We start from the raw sequence: 21,330 nt of genomic DNA on the forward strand, positions 1-21,330 counted from the left end.
GCTGCACCGCACACAGCTCGTGTCACGGTAGACTACCTTCATAATGCCAACATCAACGCCTTGCCCTGGCAGTCAATATCTCCAGATCTCAACCCAATCGAACACCTCTGGGATGAACTCGATCGACGTGTACGTCAACGTCAGAACACGCCGCAGAAACTCCCACAACTGGCCAACGCATTACAAGCAGAATCGCGCAGAATTCGTTCACTCCAGTCAGTGCCGAGGAGATGCAGAGTCGTGATTGCTGCCCGGGATACACGAGATACTGAGTTCAGCGCAACCTTGTGGCCTAATGTGACATGACAATAAACAGTTTTCAAATTTGTACAACGACAACATGTAACTATTGAGCTCAAAAATTTCATATTTGTATCTATGATATTAAAATAAATATATCGACTTTATTAGGTACAACAAATTTACTAAAGTTCAACCTGTGCGTTTCTTTTTTGGAAGAGTGTATGACTACAAGATTAGTTTCGTGCAACACGTCTTCTTGACATGGCGGCGTTAATCCGTCAGTGCCAGCATGCTCCCTTCACACTCCTGCAACTGTGGGATGTCAGTTACAGGCGTGTCTGGCGTCAATGGATGGACTGTTTCGATTCGCCTTGTATCAAGGAGAGAAACGAAGAATGGTGTGGGTTAAGTACAGCGTCAGCGTGTGCGGATGTGTGTGTGTGTGTGTGAGAGAGAGAGAGAGAATGAGACAGACAGAGAGAGAGAGAGAGAGAAAGAGAGAGAGAGAGAAGAGTGAGAAAGAGGAGGGAGAAAAAGAAAGAAAGAGGGGAGTGAATATGATAGTGTGTGTGCGTGCGCGAGTGCCTGCGTGCGTGCGTGCGTGCGTGCGTGCGTGCGTGCGTGTGTGCGGGCGTGAGTAAATAAGCGCTGAGGTACGAAAGTTTCGAATTACCCCACTGTATACTGGCAGTCGTTCTGGCAATAGTATGATGATGGGTGTGCGTGAATGTTGTTTTACGTAGCAGTCAACAAACGTCCAACTATATCACGACGACCTGAAGAAATTCGACAGTGGACAGACAAACCAGAGATTGACAGCATGAGCATCCTTTCAGTGGTGTACTTTGGACACACATTTTAATCGTCTCGAATTACAACATGGGACACACAAACACAAGCACGCACGCACGCACGCACGCACGCACGCACGCACGCACGCACGCACGCACGCACGCTGTGAACAGGCTTCAGCCAGTTTACCCATGTACAGGACAGAATCTGGATCACCAGGCCGACGGAGTGGGCCAGACGTGTCAGGTGAGGCCGGAATCCTATGAAGGTGGGTTCGAATCCCCGATTCACCCTGGTTATATTGTAGGTTTGAAAGCACATGCAAGTGCTCGTGGATTTCATCAAAAATGTAGACAAACCTGCCTCTAATTACAACATAAGACGCCAGAGACCTACATCAGACTTCCACCCGTGATCCACGCCGGGGTACAACTGAAAAACTGTTCAAAGCGGCGTTAAAGACAACTCACTCACTCACTGCACCAAAGAAATTATTTTAACCATTTCAGGTTTGGTGTGTAACTGACCTGGGCCCACTTGCACAAAGCGATTTTAGCGCTAAGACTATTGTAAGCCTATGTTATAGTATGGGAGTTACGATCATCTTAGCGCTAAGATCGCTTTGTGCAAGTGGGCCCTGGTCACTGATTCGCCTGCGTGCATTGCCTCTATTGTGTAAGGTATAATATCTCCCGTTATTATATATACATTGGACCTATTCGTTCCCATAGCTTCGGTTGTTACTGTGAACTACTAACACACGTCATCGATTTCACAATTTCTCCTATACATTACTTTCACGTTTTCATTAACATACATACATTTAGAGCTACATTTCTTTAAATAGCAATTTTGTATTTCACAGTCACCCCGCCACACCGAGATAAATGCCTTCGACGTTTCAACAACAAATCCAAAATGTCCTCCAAACCATTTAAAACTCACGCTGTTAACATTTCACAAAATGTCAGTACCGACTCCTAAACCAATCGCCTCTACCGTCGCCAGTAACAACGCGACACGTCCACGCGACATAAACACCTATGCTTTTATGTTCTATCTGATTTCTGATTAATCCAAAGCGACATAGAAAATATAAGCCTTGTTCACGCGACCAGCCAACAGTGTTCAACCCCGCAGCGGGAAACAAAATGGCACCGTCGGACACTCGAGTCACGTGACCATCCCAATCGATAAGAGTCGTGGGGTAAACAGAATATAAACCCACTAGCGGATGTGTCGTCCGTTTCGTAAACTTGGCCCCTCGGGAGCGGTGAGCGGACGTGCTTGTGGACAGGTATGTGGCAATATGATAGTGTATTGATTTGTGTGTGTCTTCAGTGTTCATTCCAAGTTCGTTTGTTAGACATGCGGCATTTTTCATGTTCTGCTTGAAATCGTACTGGCTTTTCCCTACATATTTCGTTTTACAGGGGCCCGATCCACAAAGTGTTCGTTGTGGTAAGTCCATGTTAAACTATGAAGTTATGACAGTCGAAGTGTTATGAACGCTGCGTGGACCCGTGCCTTGGTTTGTAAGATATTAATATATTGAATTTATTGTGAAATGTTCACAGTCATATTTATCTCAAGCGATATTAATTAGGGTTTATTAGTTACTGTTAACATGTTTCTCGATTTGGCTTTGAATTTGACATTATTCCTCATATGGATATAGTGAGAGAATTATGTATAAATGTTCCCTTGTGAAGTTTTAAACATTTTCACAATGAAGTACGGTTAAGCAATACAGTAAACTACGTTTATAACGAACACGCTTGTAATGAAGTGACGGATAAAAGGAACTTTTTTGTCCCGGTCATTTGCTGCATATATGCTGTGTACTAGAATATGCTTATAACGAACTTCGGATATAACGAACTATTGTCGGCAGTCCCTTTGAGTTCGTTATAACCGTAGTAAACTATATGTCTTTCCATGTGTTCGGACCGTCACATTCGATATATATTACATATAATATAAAATAAACTTGCCGATATCGGATTTTCGACGAACGTCTTGTCTAGGTTGAATATGTGCATGTTGCGAATACCTCCGTGGTCTAATGGATAGTGGACGTTCAAAGATGGCACTTGTTGTAACCCTGCCTGGTGCTCGGCGTTAAGGAGATAAAAACGGAAAGGTCGGCTCGGAGCACGTATACTGTGTCTGATGTTAAACTGCGACATGATGTCTAAATTGTCTAGCATTATAAAAACGGGCTTCAGTACGGACTAGTACAAGTAGCCACTTACGCCCGTGCATGCACGTCGCAATATCCTCCCCCCCCTTCCCCATTTCAATCTCCTGACCTGCATGTATAACAGTGCTTAGTGTTGTGTGCTTGATGATAATGACGTTATGGAGAGGGCCCGTTACCCGAGTGAATAGATTGGATGTGCTTAAGGTAAATAATTATTTTCCCTTCATAATTGTTATCGCCCGGATTAACAGTTTTTCACATTAACGTATGTCCTGATTAATCATTGTCATAGAGAAGAGTCTGAAGTAAAGATATAAACGTGAGGTGATGTTTAATAGCGTTTATCGTCGGTTTGAGGATTACTGCACTAATGTAGCGACGTGAATACTGAACGCCAGGCAGGGTAACAACAAGTGTCATCTTAAAACGTCTTTTGGTGAGGTGAGGTGATATTGGGTTTAACGTCGCGTCCAAGATTATTGCACTTATATAGCGACGTGCATGCACGTGTGTGTGTGTGTGTGTGTGTGTGTGTGTGTGTGTGTGTGTGTGTGTGTGTGTGTGTGTGTGGCTGCTTGTACTAGTCCAGAGAGATGCCGATTTAAAGTGCTAGCTCACTGAGATACCATGAAGTTTAACATGAATACCCCACTCAGGCACAGTATACTGACTCCGAGCCGACAAGTCCTTGTTTTAGCCCCTTAATGCCGAGCGCCAGACAGGGTAACAACAAGTACCATCTTTAAACGTCTTTTGGTATAACGCGGCAGGGGGTCGACTTTCCACTTTCCGGGCAGGCGCCCTATCCACTAGACCACGGAGGCGGTCAGATTGACAGGGTTTCGGGGCGGCGGGTAGTCCACAGGTAAATGATTTGGCTTGTGACGTCGAAGATATGGGTTCGATCCTCAACTGTGTGCCATTCATTTTGTTCCCTTCAGTAAGGGACTGTCGGGTAGTCTAGTAGTTAAAGCGTTCGCTCATCACGCCGAAGACCCGGGTTCGATTCCCGACATGGGTACAATGTGTGAAACCCATTTCTGGTGTCCCCCGTCGTGATATTGCTGGAATATTGCTAAAAGCGGCGTAAACCATACTCACTCACTAACTCACTCACTCACTCACCCACCCACTCACTCACTCACTCTCACACTGCAGTAATAAGGTCATTTGTGACCAACTCGTGCCATTCCCGGACAAGCCCTACAAGCAACAACATCAATTTATAGATCACGTTTCCATTAGCCGCATACACGGCGGTGTGCTAGTGACGATCTAATTTTTCCCACAGTTTTTAAACAAATGCATATGGCCAAAATTAATTTAAATACTCGGGATTATAGTGATCGAAGTACCCATAGTTAGGTCTTTGAAAGGAATTTAGAAGTTATTCACATAAGGAAGAGAATATATAGATGTCAACTTCTTTATTATGAGGAACACATTATTATTATGTGTTCCTCATAATAAAGAAGTTGACACACATATATTCTCTTCCTTACCCATGTGTTGACGCGCGTGTCGACCTTCGAGAAGGGGACGAGCCTTCATGCAGGTTACAGAAAGATGCGAGTGGTGACGAATCTAATACGGTTGGAAAATTGTTACTTATTGTTAAATAGTACTCACTCACTCACTCACTCACCACATGCCTTTGTGTTGATACTTCTCGATATACATTAAGTCGACCGTCATCGTCTATTTCTTGGTTAATTCGACATATTGCCCCAAGTGACTGCTAGCGTCATATTTACTCTTGCGAGATCCACGGACATCCGATTTGTTAAATTTCTATTCTATTATGATATTTATCACATCACAATATCATACCCTGGATAATCGAGGATGATATTGAGATGGCTAAACTTTTTTGGTACACGTGCAATGGGTATTATTATACGCCGCTTTTAGAAATATTCTAGCAATATCACGACGAGTGTGTGAGTGAGTTGGGTTTAACGCCGCTTTTAACAGTATTCCAGTTATATCACGGCGTGTCAGCTTAATGTGGGGGTAAAGCCTGTGGTGATGCAGGGTATTGTTTTGTTTATAGAGCCAGGTACACGGGTTCCATTCGTCATATGGGTACAATGTGTGATAACAATTTCCGGTGTGATCGTCGTGATAATTGGGCACGCCAGAAACCTATGATTGTGGGTTCGAATCCCGGTTCGCCCCGATTATGTTTCTATGTTTGTCAGCACCACACCCGTGCTCGTGGGTTTCACCGAAGTGGTAAACGTCTGAGACCTGCATCACTTCGGGCTTTCCTCCCAATTTAAGCTGACACGCCGTGATGTAACTGGAATACTGTTAAAAGCGGCGTTAAACCCAACTCACTCACTCACTCACTCAGAAGAACTAGGGACTACATATCAGCTGCTGTCGGAGAAATTTCGAAGTGATGCAGTATTAAGAATGTTCATTTACCGTCCTTACATCTACAACTGATCTCTGAAGTCGTTTTGGGGCTCCGCAATTTATCTGTGATAAAATACCCCTACTGTAAAATACTGAGCAGAGATAACTATATCTAAACTGTTTATAATCACATTGCAGATTTTTCATTAATAATAATAAAAAGGAGAAGAAGAGGGAGAATAATTGATGATAATGATAATAATAATAATAATGATGATTGATGATGATGATGATGATGATGATGATGATGTGCATATTTATAATGCGCCAAATCCACACACTATTTAGCATGCTCAAAGTGTTATTAAAGCAACTGCCATGACCGATCGGTGTGATTGACATCTACGTCGAGTTAATAATTTATGAAAAGTTACAATTCCAAAACTACGCAAAAGAACAATTTTCTCAGTGAAACATTGAACCGCATCCAGGGATGGCTAACACAAAACAGTCGCTAATGTCAGGCCACAATATTTCTAAATAAAATATTTAGCTTCATTGATCGAGTAGGTGGATTTTATTTTTAAAAATGATATTCTCATACCTAAATATAACTTCTGACATTTCTAAATGTCGCCATTCCTTTTTAATTATTTTACGGAACATGACGACAAGAACATATTCTGTTGTTATTATTATACAGACAAATTAGTATAGAACGAGATTACAAAATGATGAGATGTAAAATAAAACTTGTAAATACACTTAAATATTAGTGTGTCAGAGGAACTTTTGTTGTTGAGTATAGGTTTCTTGATATGAATGATAAGGAATAAAACCTGTCCCTATCTACATTGTAAATCGTCATAGTGCAACTGTGAAGATGGTATTTTGCCCAATGTACGAGATATTTTATTTAAATGGCTTCAAGCACAAATAACGACATGCGTCATCTGACATTTTGAAAATCACTATACGAACTCACGCTCGACCGAACCCGATAACGAAAATATATTCGGATGCCATGACACTTCTCGACAATTTGTGATCAGAATAATTTTGAGGCTAAGTCAGCTATCGCTTTCGAGAAAGCCATCGAATGATGCCAAATGACTCGACGACCTAAAGTAACACGTGACCTAATGACGTCACTATAGGATTCATTTCTGCACGTGACATCAGTGGGGGTTTTGTTGCCACTACCACTTAAGACTGATGAGTGAGTGAGTGAGTATGGTTTTACGCCGCTTTTAGCAATATTCCAGCAATATCACGGCGGGGGACACCAGAAATGGGCTTTACACATTGTACCCATGTCGGGAATCGAACCCGGGTCTTCGGCGTGACGAGCGAACGCTTTAACCCCGACCTCCCCGCACAGCTAATAGAAACGGTTGATTACAACATTCCTATTCCGTGGAGATACGGGCAAGACGACATATGAGCTGTTATTTTGTTGGTTTCGTGTCAATATAACCCAATGGCGGGGACGTCGTTTATAATATCAAACACCGGTCTGTCTCATCCAGATTATTATTATGATTATTATTATTATTATTGTTGTTGTTATTATTATTATTGTTGTTGTTGTTGTTGTTGTTATTGTTGTTATTATTATTATTATTATTATTAAATGGACTGCCTGGTCAGACTCGGGGGCATGGGTAATAGAGTGTCGTCGTACCCCGATGGTGTCGAACGTTGCTAATTATAACTATCACCGGATTGTCTTGTCCAGATTCGATTATTTTCAGACCACGTACGGCGTAAAACAACAAACAATGAAATCTTTCTGAGAGGGACGTAAAACAACAAACAAACATTGTACATTTGTACATTTGTACCTCATAGATTCATTATGACCAACCAATCACCATTATTATTCTAGACTAATAAACAACTAGTCCACAAGTACATGAGCATGTCTCTAGAACAGGTCCCATTGACACGTATCCCAAACAACCCTTTATCAAATTATTTTCAGACGCAATAAAAGGTCAAGCAATAGTTCGCCGATTTTATCTCATTTCTCCTTTGTTGTGTTAATGTACAGCTGTGATTTGTGCATACAAGCGGTGAACCTGACAAGGAATAACTCCTTTGCTCCGCCATGTTGTTTTTTCTGGAGGTGCGTGGGCGGCAGACCTGAGTCAACATGCTGTAGGGTGACCTGATTGACAGGAAATTGATATCTCTTTTTATTGTTAATAAGCGTTGTCTATTGTAGTTGTTGTCAAGGTTGATGCCAGACAGTTTGAGTGATGAGAGTCAGTTGAGACAAACACTTCTACTTTTAACACGCGTGTTAATTTAAACGCGAAACACAAACACGCATGCGCACACGACGTCCAACTCTAATGTATACCAATGTAGTTCTATATACACGACGTCCAACTCTAATGTATACCAATGTAGTTCTATATACACGACGTCCAATTCTAATGTATACCAATGTAATGTATACCAATGTAGTTCTATATACACGACGTCTAACTCTAATGTATACCAATGTAATGTATACCAATGTAGTTCTATATACACGACGTCTAACTCTAATGTATACTAATGTAATGTATACCAATGTAGTTCTATATACATGACGTCCAACTCTAATGTATACCAATGTAATGTATACCAATGTAGTTCTATGTACATGACGTCCAACTCTAATGTATATCAATGTAATGCATACCAATGTAGTTCTATATACACAACGTCCAACTCTAATGTATACCAATGTAGTTCTATATACACGACGTCCAACTCTAATGTATACCAATGTAGTTCTATATACACGACGTCCAACTCTAATGTATACCAATGTAGTTCTATATACACGACGTCCAACTCTAATGTATACCAATGTAGTTCAATATACACGACGTCCAACTCTAATGTATACCAATGTAGTTCTACATACACGACGTCCAACTCTAATGTATACCAATGTAGTTCTATATACACGACGTCCAACTCTAATGTATACCAATGTAGTTCTATGTACACGACGTCCAACTCTAATGTAGATTAATGTAGTGCTATATACACGACGTCCAACTCTTATGTATACCAATGTAGTTCTATTTACACGACGCCCAACTCTAATGTATACCAATGTACTTCTGTATACACGACGTCCAACTCTAATGTATACCAATGTAGTTCTATATACACGACGTCCAACTCTAATGTATACTAATGTAGTTCTTTCTACACCACGTCCAACTCTAATGTATACCAATATTGTTCTATATACACGACGTCGAACTCTAATGTATACCAATGTAGTTCTATATACACGACGTCCAACTCTAATGTATACTAATGTAGTTCTATATACACGACGTCCAACTCTAATGTATACCAATATTGTTCTATATACACGACGTCGAACTCTAATGTATACCAATGTAGTTCTACATACACGACGTCCAACTCTAATGTATACCAATGTAGTTCTATATACACGACGTCCAACTCTAATGTATACTAATGTAGTTCTACATACACGACGTCCAACTCTAATGTATACCAATGTAGTTCTATATACACGACGTCCAACTCTAATGTATACCAATGTAGTTCTATTTACACGACGTCCAACTCTAATGTATACCAATGTAGTTCTATATACACGACGTCCAACTATAATGTATACTAATGTAGTTCTATACATTGTTGCAAAGCGGTCAATGTCATTAAGCGGTTTACTCATCTTTATTATCCTATATGCAGTCAAGTATGTGCATAGCCAAAAGTAAAAGTGGCTTTGTTATTTCCAGATATTACTGTTATTATGATCAGTAGCAGTAGTAGTAGTGGCAATCATAGTAGCAACAACAGCAGAAGCAGTAGTAGCAGCAGCAACAGTAGCAGAAGTAGCAGCAGCAGAAGTAGTAGTAGCATCATTAACAGTAGTAGCAGCAGCACTAGCAGAAACAGTAGCAGCAGCAGCAACAGTAGTATGCAGCACCAGTATAGGTAGTAGTAGTAGTAGTAGTAGTAGCAGCAGCAGTAGTAGTAGCAGCAACAGTAGTAGCAGTAGTAGCAGCAGCAGTAGTAGTATCAGCATCAGCAGCAGTAGTAGTAGCAGCACCAATAATAGTAGTAGCAGCGACAGTAGTAGTAGTAGCTGCAGTAGTAGCAGCAGCAGAAATAGTTGCAGTGGCAGTAGTAGAAGCAGCAGCAACAGTAGTAGTAGTAGCAGCAGCAGTAGTAGTAGTACCAGCAGTAGTAGTAGAAGTTATATAATTAATTGAGGCATTAGTAGTAGTCGTAGTAGCAGCAGTAATAGTAATAATTGTAGAAATACCAGCAGGATAAGTAGTATTTGTAACAGCAACAGTAATAGTAACATCATCATCATCATCATTATTTATTTATTTATTTATTTATTTATCTATTTATTTATTTATTTATCAAGAACAGATTATGTTGTGAAGCTAATTGATTACATAACATGAATTGCAGATATCAAGTTAGACATTTATGAAACCATTACGTAGTAACGCCCTGTTAAAACAAACTTAAATTCTAAATTCAGTAACTTTTAATCAAATAAATCAAATACTAACAGAAGTAGTAACTGTGCTTCCTATTAACTATTGTCAATGTCATCTTATTAAAAATAGCAACATAATATTTGGTCAATCGTCTTATCAACTTTCTATCTTTGACCAAACATGCACGTGCAAAATGTGAATCATAGCCTTAAATTCGAGGAGAGTCTTCATGAATATGTATTGACAGATGCATCACTTACTTTCAGAATAAATTCATTTTTATTGAACTTCATAGGAAGCATAATTACTTTTTGCCGTAAAATATTGCAATCGTCAATTATTGGTCGTTCTCAATATATAGCTACAAGAGCAAAAAACCTTATTTTTCCTCTATATTATCAATTTTCCATAGTAACCTCCCACGATAACTGTTCATATTATTGGTCTGTTTCTTACAAAGAACGCAATTCATTTATATTTCGGACTACCCAATATATTTTTAGTCCCGGGTCAGGATAAATCATCTGTTCCAGGAAGCGATCTCAACTCCGCAACTTTATCATAGAGTTACGGTCGTAGCGCTTGGACGGGCGACAATCCCGTACTTTATCTTTGAGTTGCGGACGCAGCGCTGAGACGATCGTCAGTCCCATACTTTATCGTAGAATTACGGTCGTAGCGCTGGGGCGGGCGACAATCCCGTACTTTATCTTTGAGCTGCGGACGCAGCGCTGAGACGATCGTCAGTCCCATACTTTATCATAGAGTTACGGTCGTAGCGCTGGGGCGGTCCAATACTTAATCATAGACTAAAGATAGTCGTAGCGCTAAGACGATCGTAAATTCTATACTTTATCATTGAGTTTCGATTGTAGCTCTAAAACCATCGTGAATCCAATACTTTTTCATAGACTTACGATAGTCGTAGCGCTATGACGATCGTAAATCCTATGCTTTATCATAGACTTACGATAGTCATGGCGCTAAGACGATCGTAAATCCTATACTTTATAATTGATTTACGACCGTATCGCTAACACCATCGCAATTTCCATGCCCTTAAAGCAGTTACATTCGAAAGGCGGTAGTAATGTCATACCTAATCATAGACTTACGATAGTCGTAGCGATTTGTAAGACGGTATACAGCGCCCGATGCTAGTTTTACGAGCAACCCATCCGTACAAGGCGACCATGCTTGTAAGAGGCGACTAACGGTATCGGGTGGCCAGGTTCGCTTACTTGGTTGATGCAGGTCATCGTGTCCAAATTGCGTGGATCGATGCATGTGTTGTCAATCACTGGATTGTCTGGTCCAGTGTCGATCATTTACAGACCGCCGTTATATAGCTGGAATATTGCTGAGTAATTCATCGTACACCGGCGTTGTACAGCGTTACCACTAATTTGTCTGACTCAGACACGACCATTCACTGACAATCGTCACACAACTTTTCTGGGGGCACGGGTGGCCCAGTCGTTTAAGGCGCCGCGATTCGCTGTGCAGAGTTGCGTCCCTTGGGCACACCAGAAACCTATGATTGTGGGTTCGAATCCCGGTTCGCCCCGATTATGTTTCTAGGTTTGTCAGCACCATACCCGTGCTCGTGGGTTTCATCGAAGTGGTAAACGTCTTAGACCTGCATCACTCCGGGCTTTCTTCCCACATTAAGCTGACACGCAGTGATATAACTGGAATACTGTTAAAAGCGGGCGTAAAACCCAACTCACTCACTCACTCACACAACTTTTCTATTGCTGACTGCGAGGTTTAAGGAGAGAACAGATCAGCCCTAATAATGCGAGTTTGTTCACAAAGATCACGCGAGATCTTGCATTGTTTTGCATTTTGAACTGTATAGAAAGATAGAATGTACCTTACAGTACTCCATACTCAGAAGTTTAGAGGGGGACACGGGTGGCCCAGTCGTCTAAGGCGCCGCGATTCGCTGTGCAGAGTTGCGTCCCTTTGGCACGCCAGAAACCTATGATTGTGGGTTCGAATCCCGGTTCGCCCCAATTATGTTTCTAGGTTTGTCAGCACCATACCCGTGCTCGTGGGTTTCACCGAAGTGGTAAACGTCAGAGACCTGCATCACTTCGGGCTTTCCTCCCACATTAAGCTGACACGCCGTGATATAACTGGAATACTGTTAAAAGCGGTGTTAAAAACAACAACAAGAACAGAAGTTTAGATTCCAGTGTAAAAGGTTAATGACAGCTGATCCGCAAATGACAAGTTCAGGATGTGTCGAAAATCCGATAAACCTTCCAACTCTCGGACTTGACAACACATGCCCCCACAGCGCGGAGTATTCCTGTATCCACTCAAATAAATGGCGGCTTAGTGACACGCCTGTCTGTAGTTATCAGCCCCCGTAAGCCAGTGTTTACTGGTACAAGCGAGACAGCTTCCTACATACAACCACGAACTCCCAATTCTCCTGTGGATTTTTGTCTCGTTAATCTCCATACAACGCCTAAGCGAGTCCTCGTAGTGTTGTAAATATGAGGAAATATCTGACATGGCCAGACTTGGAGTCCCAAGCGGTTAGGATCCTTTCGTGAACGTATCACACTTCAGTTTCTGGCAGTGGGTAGTGGATTAGTAAATGATGTGACAGTGGAATGGGGGCCACGGAAAGATGGATGGATATCGACAGGTATGTGCAGGCTATCAAGATGAAAGAGATTTAGATGCTGATTATATAATTATCATAAAAATAAATTATTTGATCTTTACACATTAGGACCGTGCTGAAGGAGATGCTTGCTTCTGATTGGTCAATAAGAATATCCATGGTAACTAGCACATCAACGGTAGTGTATATAAATGCAAACCAGAGATCATATGTCATTTAAGTGAGTACTGGATAGTCAGCACGAATTTTCTATGTATCAAAGTACAGTAATCTACGGTTATAACGAACTGACGGATATAACGAATTTACATTTTGGTCCCGGCCATTTGCTGTATATATGCTTATAACGAACTACGGTTATAACGAACTAAAATTGGCCGTCCTTGAGAGTTCGTTTTAACCGTAGTTTACTGTATGTCATGACCTTGATCACCTTCTTGCGTGGTGGTGAAGGTCACGTCGTAAATCACATAACTGGTCTGATATTCTAGACTACGGTTAAAATTTCATTCCTAAGAAGTTCTTGTGTCATGTTGACGTCAAACAGAAGTGTGACGTCTTCTGTTGATTATATGCTATCCGATTATCCAGACGTCTCCAAATGGCATACATTTAAGTACCGACCATTTGATATATAATATACGACCCCCCAAAATATCAAAATGGTCGGTCCAACGACGCCATGTAGGCTTGGCGTCTCAAGTGACGGCAGGCTTATTATTAACATCTTAGAACTTTTATTTGGGTTTGGAGAACCAGCTCTCATTGCCATGATTTCGCTGTACAGCCTAATATAACCAGTCTCGATTATCCGACGAAACAGATTCCATTGATTAGGCGTCAAAATAGTAGTAAGAATCATATGAATAATCTCGTTCTGTTTCAACCCAAATCCCGTGTAAAATATGTACTGTGATATGAAGTCATGTGTTACTGTTGAAAACATATTTTAACCCTCTTTCTCTCGTCTGTATGATGTAATGTAACTCTAAGGTCCAAGGAGCCCTCATACACTCAAATAACATCATCAGTTTACTGGGGAGTATACGTCCCAAGCTACCATCCTACCGGGTACCCATTCACGGCTGAGTGAACAGAGGTGTATTTCGAATAAAGTTTCTTGCCTAAGGTGACACAATATGTGACGCGTTTCAGTGTGTGGCAGGGCCGAAGCCCTAGAAACTCTCAAGTCATGTTGGCCAAACACGGTCACCCATCCACCTACACTCCGCAACCAACGGTGCTTTACTTCGCCCAGATTGTGGTCTTTGCCACCGCTATCACAGATGAGTTCCATTATATAAATTAGATACATTGTTTTAGGTTGTATTATTTTAGAAACTGTGTGCATCAGGTATCCAAACGTCTTTGTATACAAGCAACTAATATCTTTTAGAAAGTGAGTGAGTATGGTTTTACGTCGCTTTTAGCAATATTCCAGCAATATCACAACGGAGGACACAAGAAATGGGCTTCACACATTGTACCCATGTCGGGAATCGAAACCGGGTCTTCGGCTTGACGATCGAGCGCTTTAACCCCTAGGCTACCCGACCGCCCCTATTTTAGAAAGACAAGTGAAGGGAAGTCAATGTCAAAATGGATTTAGATAATACTTGTACTTGACAAAAATTATTGAACGCGTTAAACCTGCTGTCTCCAGATTGTTTTTTTCAAAATTTAATAAACATAAATGTGACTCATCGACCTCTACAATAACACCGACGCCGATCAATTGTTTCCGTCTAGAGATTCTTCTTTTATACCGTAGATCTCTACCAATTAGTTTAAGTGATGTTTTAACAATGTTATTGCAAGGTTCGGTAGCGACTAGGAACGGTCTTGTTAGGTAGAGCGTTATTCAGTCTAGTGCCGCCTGCGTGTTGTACTGTATCTCTAGTTTGTTTATCACTTGTAGTCATATATCCTATATGTGTTGTTTTGTTCAACGGAAGTGTGTGTGCTCAGGTAGTACAGGAGCACTATTGACGTGAGGTGAAATGGGGCCTAACATCGCGTTCAAGATTATTGCACGTAGTTAGCGACGTCACCATGTGCGCTTGTACTCCGGACTAATGGCGGTTTTCTAGTGCTAGCCTCTTGAGATATCGCGCAGTGCCCTACTCAGACACAGAACGCATTCGTCACCACTCGCCCCTTTCCGTAACCTGCAAGAAGACTCGTCCCCCTATCGATGAATGTTATGTGCGAAAATACGACAAACCAATCAGAATACGCGTATGATTTCAAGTTCTTCGTCAAAGATTCCCTCCGAAATAAATTTTGATTTTACATATGTCTTGCATCTAAAATATCCCAATGTACCAATATAAATGTGTTCAGTCATACTGTATAATTCCGCACGTCCTGATATGCTTTAAAATTTTCATCTGAAATATGTATAATATATGGGGAAATATATGTGAACCATTACGCAACGAGTTGACAATTGTTTTAGGTATGCCCGTTTGGGCTAAGACGGAACCCGGTCGCAAAAATGGCCACGAGAGGGGCACGAGTCGCTATTCGGCTTGTCCCGGAATAACACGAAGTTGGTCACGAATGACACAGAACGCTGACTCCGAGCCGACTTGTCTTTGTATTTTCCCCGAAGTTGTAGTTGGAGTGGCGTAGTTAGGGAGGAAATAACCGTAGTAGTCGGCATAGCGACGCTGAAGTAGTTGGGGTGTAGTGACGCTGAAGTAGTTGGGGCGTCAGTAGCCGTTGTGAAAGTAGTAGATGGTGGACTAGTCACAGTAGTAGTGAGTGAGTGAGTGAGTATGGTTCTACGCCACTTTTAGCAAAATCACGACGGGGTACACCAGAAATGGGCTTCACACATTGTACCCATGTCGGGAATCGAACCCGGGTCTTCGGCGTGACGAGCGAACGCTTTAACCACTAGGCTACCCGACCGCCCCAGTCACAGTGGTAGCAGCAAAACGCTTGTAACACTACCTTTCAGACGCGACTATGTATCATTCAGATACAAACCATCAGTTTATTCCTGCTACAGAGACAGTGCCTTGTAAAACTAGTCCACACAATCTCAACACGCTCTCATCGTCAACTCAGCATCCTCATCCCCAAATTGCGTCACGAGGATCAAACAAATGTAGTCCCAACCGCCGTGTTTCTAGACACAATCCCAGAGTACCGCCGCATGTTACGTGGGCCTGATGTGTCAGAATAATTAGTCTCGTCTGGCCTTAACGCCGCGCTAACAATTGGTGAAGGTTGACCTTGATTGTATGACCTTCAAGGCGTGACACTCCCCTGTGCTGAGTCGACACCCTACCCCTCCGCAAGTCGATATTTTCTTCTATAATTACACTGTTAATTTGCCCCGACACCGTAACCAAACACGGAAACTCGGCGTTGTATTAACGAGAACTAAAATCGCAAAGGAGACTTAAGAAAGTCTAAACGTTTATGCACTCTGGAATGGTTAAAATGGATCCACGCCTCTTGGTCCGTCCTAGTCTGTCTTACAGACCCTGATACAAATATATATCAAATACAGCACATGCAAGTCTATAATGTTTGGCAAGTCTAGATTACTGCAGTATCAGGTCTCTGAAAATGAAGAGTGTCACTGGGCTCCCTTTTATTATATTTTCATTAAGATAACTGAACTGGTTTTTTCTGTACGATATGTTCATTTCAGAGACTTGATGTTAGTCCTGTCCCGTCCCACAACGGACCTATACGATTATATCCCACTAGGACCCTGTTGGCTTAAGACACTAATTAGTTCCTATGGACCCCGACTGGCTGTGCCGTTCTCCTCGTTCCCCGCTTCTAACATGATTAGGTGTTAAGGCTCGCTAAGTATAGCAGCTTACAGGTGTTGGTCAGGTGTGAGTTGCTAACGAAGTAAAGAGTGAACACACAATGCCACTTACAGAGTGGTCAAATGTAATGTAATGTTATATTTGGGATAACACTTTTCTTAGTAAATACAGATTCTAGTCCTTTGGGGGGGCGGGGGGGGGGATGGGGGGTTGAGTCTCATCCGGGATTCGAACCGTTAAAATGCAGGCTTTATAGCGAACGGCTGTTTCTGAACAGGCCAAGAAAGTAATTCCATGAGAGTGTGAGTGTTGTTTTACGCCGCTGTCAACAGTATTTCGGCGGCCTATAAATAATCGAGACAATTGGCTCTTTCCAAAACTGACTACCCCGTGAATATCCGGGTTAGAATTGATCTTCAGCAACCCATGCTTGTCATAGGCGACTAGCCGGGTCGGGTGGTCAGACTAGGTTCATTCATGTCATCATTTCCAATTTACGTAGATCGATGCTCATGATGTCAATCAGTGGATTGTCTGGTCTAGACTCAATTAGTTACATACCGTCCTCATATAGCTGGCGTTAACAACAAAATACTTCGTGGATAGAGAGGGAAATTTAGATTATTATTTTTTTTGTTTCTTTAGCAGGTTACAAATCTATAAACGTTAACTTCATGCTAATGTACCACGCGACCTCTTTTGTCTCGGCCACTGTGGCTCAAAGCAAGAAGAGATTGGGTCGAGGCCAAGATGACCTTGAGTAGCATCCCCTGTAAGCCAGGCATACATTAAATTGCATGGTGTGTCCGAAAAGTTGAAATCAGGTTGAAAACGAAATTTGAGTTGAAAAGGTTTCTTAACAGTGATGATAAATATAAAGAATATAGTGGCGCGGAGAATTATGGGACGGAAGGTCATGAGAAGCAAGAAATTCACTTTAACAAGTTCACGCCCGAGCGCCCGAATCATTACAAACGGGACTATCGGTAGCCATCAGACTGTGCGATGGTGTGAAATAGGAACTCGTCTGGCAGCCTCGTGCTCTGGTCGCTAGTGATTTGTCGTTCAGTTCATTTACGTTCAGTTCAGTAAATGAAAAAGTCTCGGAAAGTTGCAGGTTTGTCCCAGTGAATGGTAAAACGTGTTAACTAGGAACAGCAGTTTAGGGAGGTGAGAGTGGTTTCACTTACCAACGTGTTTGTGTTTTCAGAAAGCTTTGAGTACATTTTCATTTGAAATTCAGTTCGACCTCCGTTTTTGCCTTGTGAACTTCAGGATCTGTCTCCTATTCACATTAACTCACCTTAACCCTTTCTCAAACATTCTCAAACATTCATACTTCTTCAGGGTATCTTGAACTGGCATTGTTTTAGGTGACACTTTTTAAACAAGATTTCCACCTTTAAGCTTCATATTACACAACACATCAATCTTAAATAATATCTCTGCGTTGAAATCTCGACACATCTCGCGTGTTTCGTCAAGTAAAATTTCAGCCAATCAGCAAGGAGGCTTTTAAATTCAGCAAGGCATTCATACCATCATCTTTGACATTAGTTTCTTGGAAATGAACGTTAAAATAGTCCAGCTCCGAATGTAAATAATTAAGGCCTTGCCATTATATTGTTGATGTCGATGATGATAGTGATGAAGATGATGATGATGGCGGTGAGGATGATGATGCTTTTGGTGCTAGTGATATTAATGGTGATGCAAGCTAATTGTGCTGAATATCATTATAACTATCTCACTATTTAATTTTACATGTTTACCACTTGGAAAATGAGCACTGGCAGTAAATGTAATCTCCAATGGAGGTATAATCAGTATAATAAGTATAAGTATAATTCAGTATAATGGCCACCCCACCGTCTGTTTTAGTTGAATGGAGTTATAAATACCGCACACTTATTTTGGTCCGTTCCGTCCTTTGATCCATATTTTAGTTGCACCCTTTTCTTAGGAACTGGTAGTTATTATGAAATAATCTGACGCTTGGCGCTACAGAAATAAACGATTGTTGACGCCCCGTTCGGATGTGGTTTATCAACGGTGTGGGAAATACTTTTCTGAGTCGATAGTCATGAAGGATGAATCGATGTACAAAGACCCTATTTATCACCTCTTTATGAAATAAAACACACACGCACGCGCACGCACGCACGCACGTACACGCGCACTTTCTAGTCTGGAATTATTTGGAGAAAATGTGCTCAGAATGTCCGAAAATTCGATTTATGGAAGAGCCGAAAACGAAGTGCAGAAGGTAGGGACAAAAATGTATTTGTAGCTATGATATCTTATGGTGTGATAGAATCAGAATCACTACTGAAATAAGTAAGCTGGATACCGAACACATGTTTTTGTGCGGATTAAAACATATTTTATGTGACAACCGTACTGTGCATGGGTTAAATCAGGCATTCCAGGCATTTCCTGTTGGGAACGTACTTATTTAATAGTGGTCGAGAGGATAGAGTGTCTGTCACGAGATCAGAAGGTCGGTGGTTCGATCCCTGGCCCCGTCATACCAAAAGAAGCTAATAGATGGTACTTGTTGTTACCCTGCCTGGCGCTCTGCATTAAAGGACATGTTAAGTCAACATAGCAAATGCGTGACCAAAATTAAATTTGAAAAACGGAAAAGCGTAAAATAGACGAAACGAAAAATTAAAACGGGTTCCCGGTGTTTGACGTGCTGCGTAGTTTCAACGATCATGGCGATAATGATGATCGCGCTGACGCCCAGTCTGCCCGCTTCTGCCTCTCTGTGTGCTCATCCATTTAATTACCGTTTCCACAACTTATGTCACCTTAGTAACAACACTTGATATGCATTCTGTGGTTTAGACCTCACCTCACCTCACCCAATCTCAGCTCACCTCACCTCACCATACCAAACCTCACCTCACCTCATCTCACCTCTCCTCACCTCACCTCACCTCACCTCGCCTCGCCTCACCTCACCTTCTTTAATGAATGAATCCAACCTACCCAATATTTGTCAATCTGGGCGATTACATTGGAGCGGGAGCTCCGGTTCAGAAACGTTTCACTGTGCATGTTCACTATTGTTTTAGAGACGTATTAGCCTTGAAGCGTGGTGTTCACAAAGTATCACCCCCCTCGTCAAGAAGACTTTACAGGATGATCTGTACTTAATGAAAGTTTGAATAAAAGCGACACAACCTTTCAATAACCATAAAAAAAACTAAATTCTTAGTCAGCTGTACGATTCCATCTATATAACAAGCATGTGTTTACGAATCACTAGCGATGCACATGTTGCTCCAATGGTGGCATCCGTTGTAAAGAAAGGCAAATCAATTGTTCATCTGAGTGAGTGAGTGAGTGAGTTGGGTTTAACGCCGCTTTTTAAAAATTATTGTAGTTATATCACGGCGTGTTAGCTTGATGTGGGAAGAAAACCCGATGTGATGCAGGTCTCAGACGTTTTACACTTCGGTGAAACCCACGAGCACGGGTGCGGTGCTGACAAACATAGAAAAGTAATCGGGACGAACCGGGATTCGAACCCACAATCATAGGTTTCTGGCGTGCCCAAGGGACGCAACTCTGGACAGCGAATCGCGGCGCCTTAGAAGACTGGGCATCTTCCCGAGGAAGGAGAGTGAACTGACTTTAAGAGTCCAGTTTCCACCCTTGCCGAACTAGGCTGGTATTATGGACATAAATTTTAGCTGGACTAACGAGTCTATGCATAGTCCAATCCAAATCGCGCAACGAAATCGAAATTCGGTTCGTAAACTGTCGTGCAGATTTCAGTCCATTGCAGGATTTGCAAAGCATGTGCACCGCCAACTCGTTGTTAACAGATATTTTTCAAACCTGTTCATGTTTTTAATCAAGGTCGCGTGATTTGATTTGATGACTTCGCGATGTAAGACCCGTTTTATCACAATATAGATCTTGATTATCGATCAGATCGTCTTGACAGGGCGCCGCCATTTTGATTAAAACAAATGCAAGTGATGGAATCTCATTGGTCCATTGGCGAGGCTCAGAAGGGACATAACTCGTAATGACCACTAGTGGCGCTACGATCGCGCCCAGGAATTCCAGCCTTGTTCGGCTTCCAACTGGTCAGTTAACTCCCTTGCCTCGGGAAGATGACGACTGGGCCACCCGTGCCCCCTTGTTCATCTGAACAAAACATGGGAACATATGGTTTAAGTCAAAAAAGGGAATTGCATCGGACATCATGTTTGTCACTGTTACGTCAAAGCAACCTTCTCACTGCATAATGTTCGGCCCGATTCATTCAAAAGGCATTTTTCTTTCGGATGCTCTTTTTATTTCATTGACATATTTCATATAATGACATATTCCCCTAAATCAGAAACGGATAATATTCCACTTGTTCTTTTCCTTATTTTATGAAAAAAAAGACTTTCTGAAAAAAATCGAGATTTTAAAATCGATATATTTGGAAATTTCAACCGTGTTAATCCTTAAGTTTGCAAAAAGGCTAAGCCGTCAACCAACTGGCTGGTCGATGACATGAGCATCGGTTACATTGGAGGTAACACGGAAACAGGTTTGTAAATGAGATTTGAAACAATACTTTCAACGTTAAACAGTCATAGTGTTTGTCGCACCGTGCCCAGTTGGCAAATGATTGAGTGGGTTGAGCTTTTAACAGTATTCCGTTATATCGCGGCCTGTCAGCTTAATGTGAGAGGAAAGCCCTAAGTGATTCAGTCAAATCCACGAACACTGGTACGGTGCTGACAAACCTAGAAACATAATCGGGGCGAACCGTGATTCGATCCC

The 21,330-nt window shown here is 41.8% G+C and overlaps 1 protein-coding gene across 1 annotated transcript in view; it reads left to right on the forward strand.

Annotated features, from left to right (window-relative positions):
• The first annotated feature begins 2,225 nt into the window (after positions 1-2,225).
• The window catches only part of LOC139455495 (uncharacterized), a 41,321-nt gene continuing 22,216 nt past the window's right edge, over positions 2,226-21,330 (forward strand). Inside the window, exon 1 of the mRNA XM_071237045.1 lies at positions 2,226-2,332. Within this exon, the coding sequence (XP_071093146.1) occupies positions 2,270-2,332 (63 nt within the window). The 5' untranslated portion in view covers positions 2,226-2,269. The remainder of the gene's footprint in view (positions 2,333-21,330) is intronic.

Source organism: Haliotis cracherodii, unplaced genomic scaffold, assembly GCF_022045235.1.
Source record: "Haliotis cracherodii isolate W230 unplaced genomic scaffold, xgHalCrac1.p SCAF_11, whole genome shotgun sequence".
Classification (NCBI taxonomy): Eukaryota; Metazoa; Mollusca; class Gastropoda; order Lepetellida; family Haliotidae; genus Haliotis; species Haliotis cracherodii.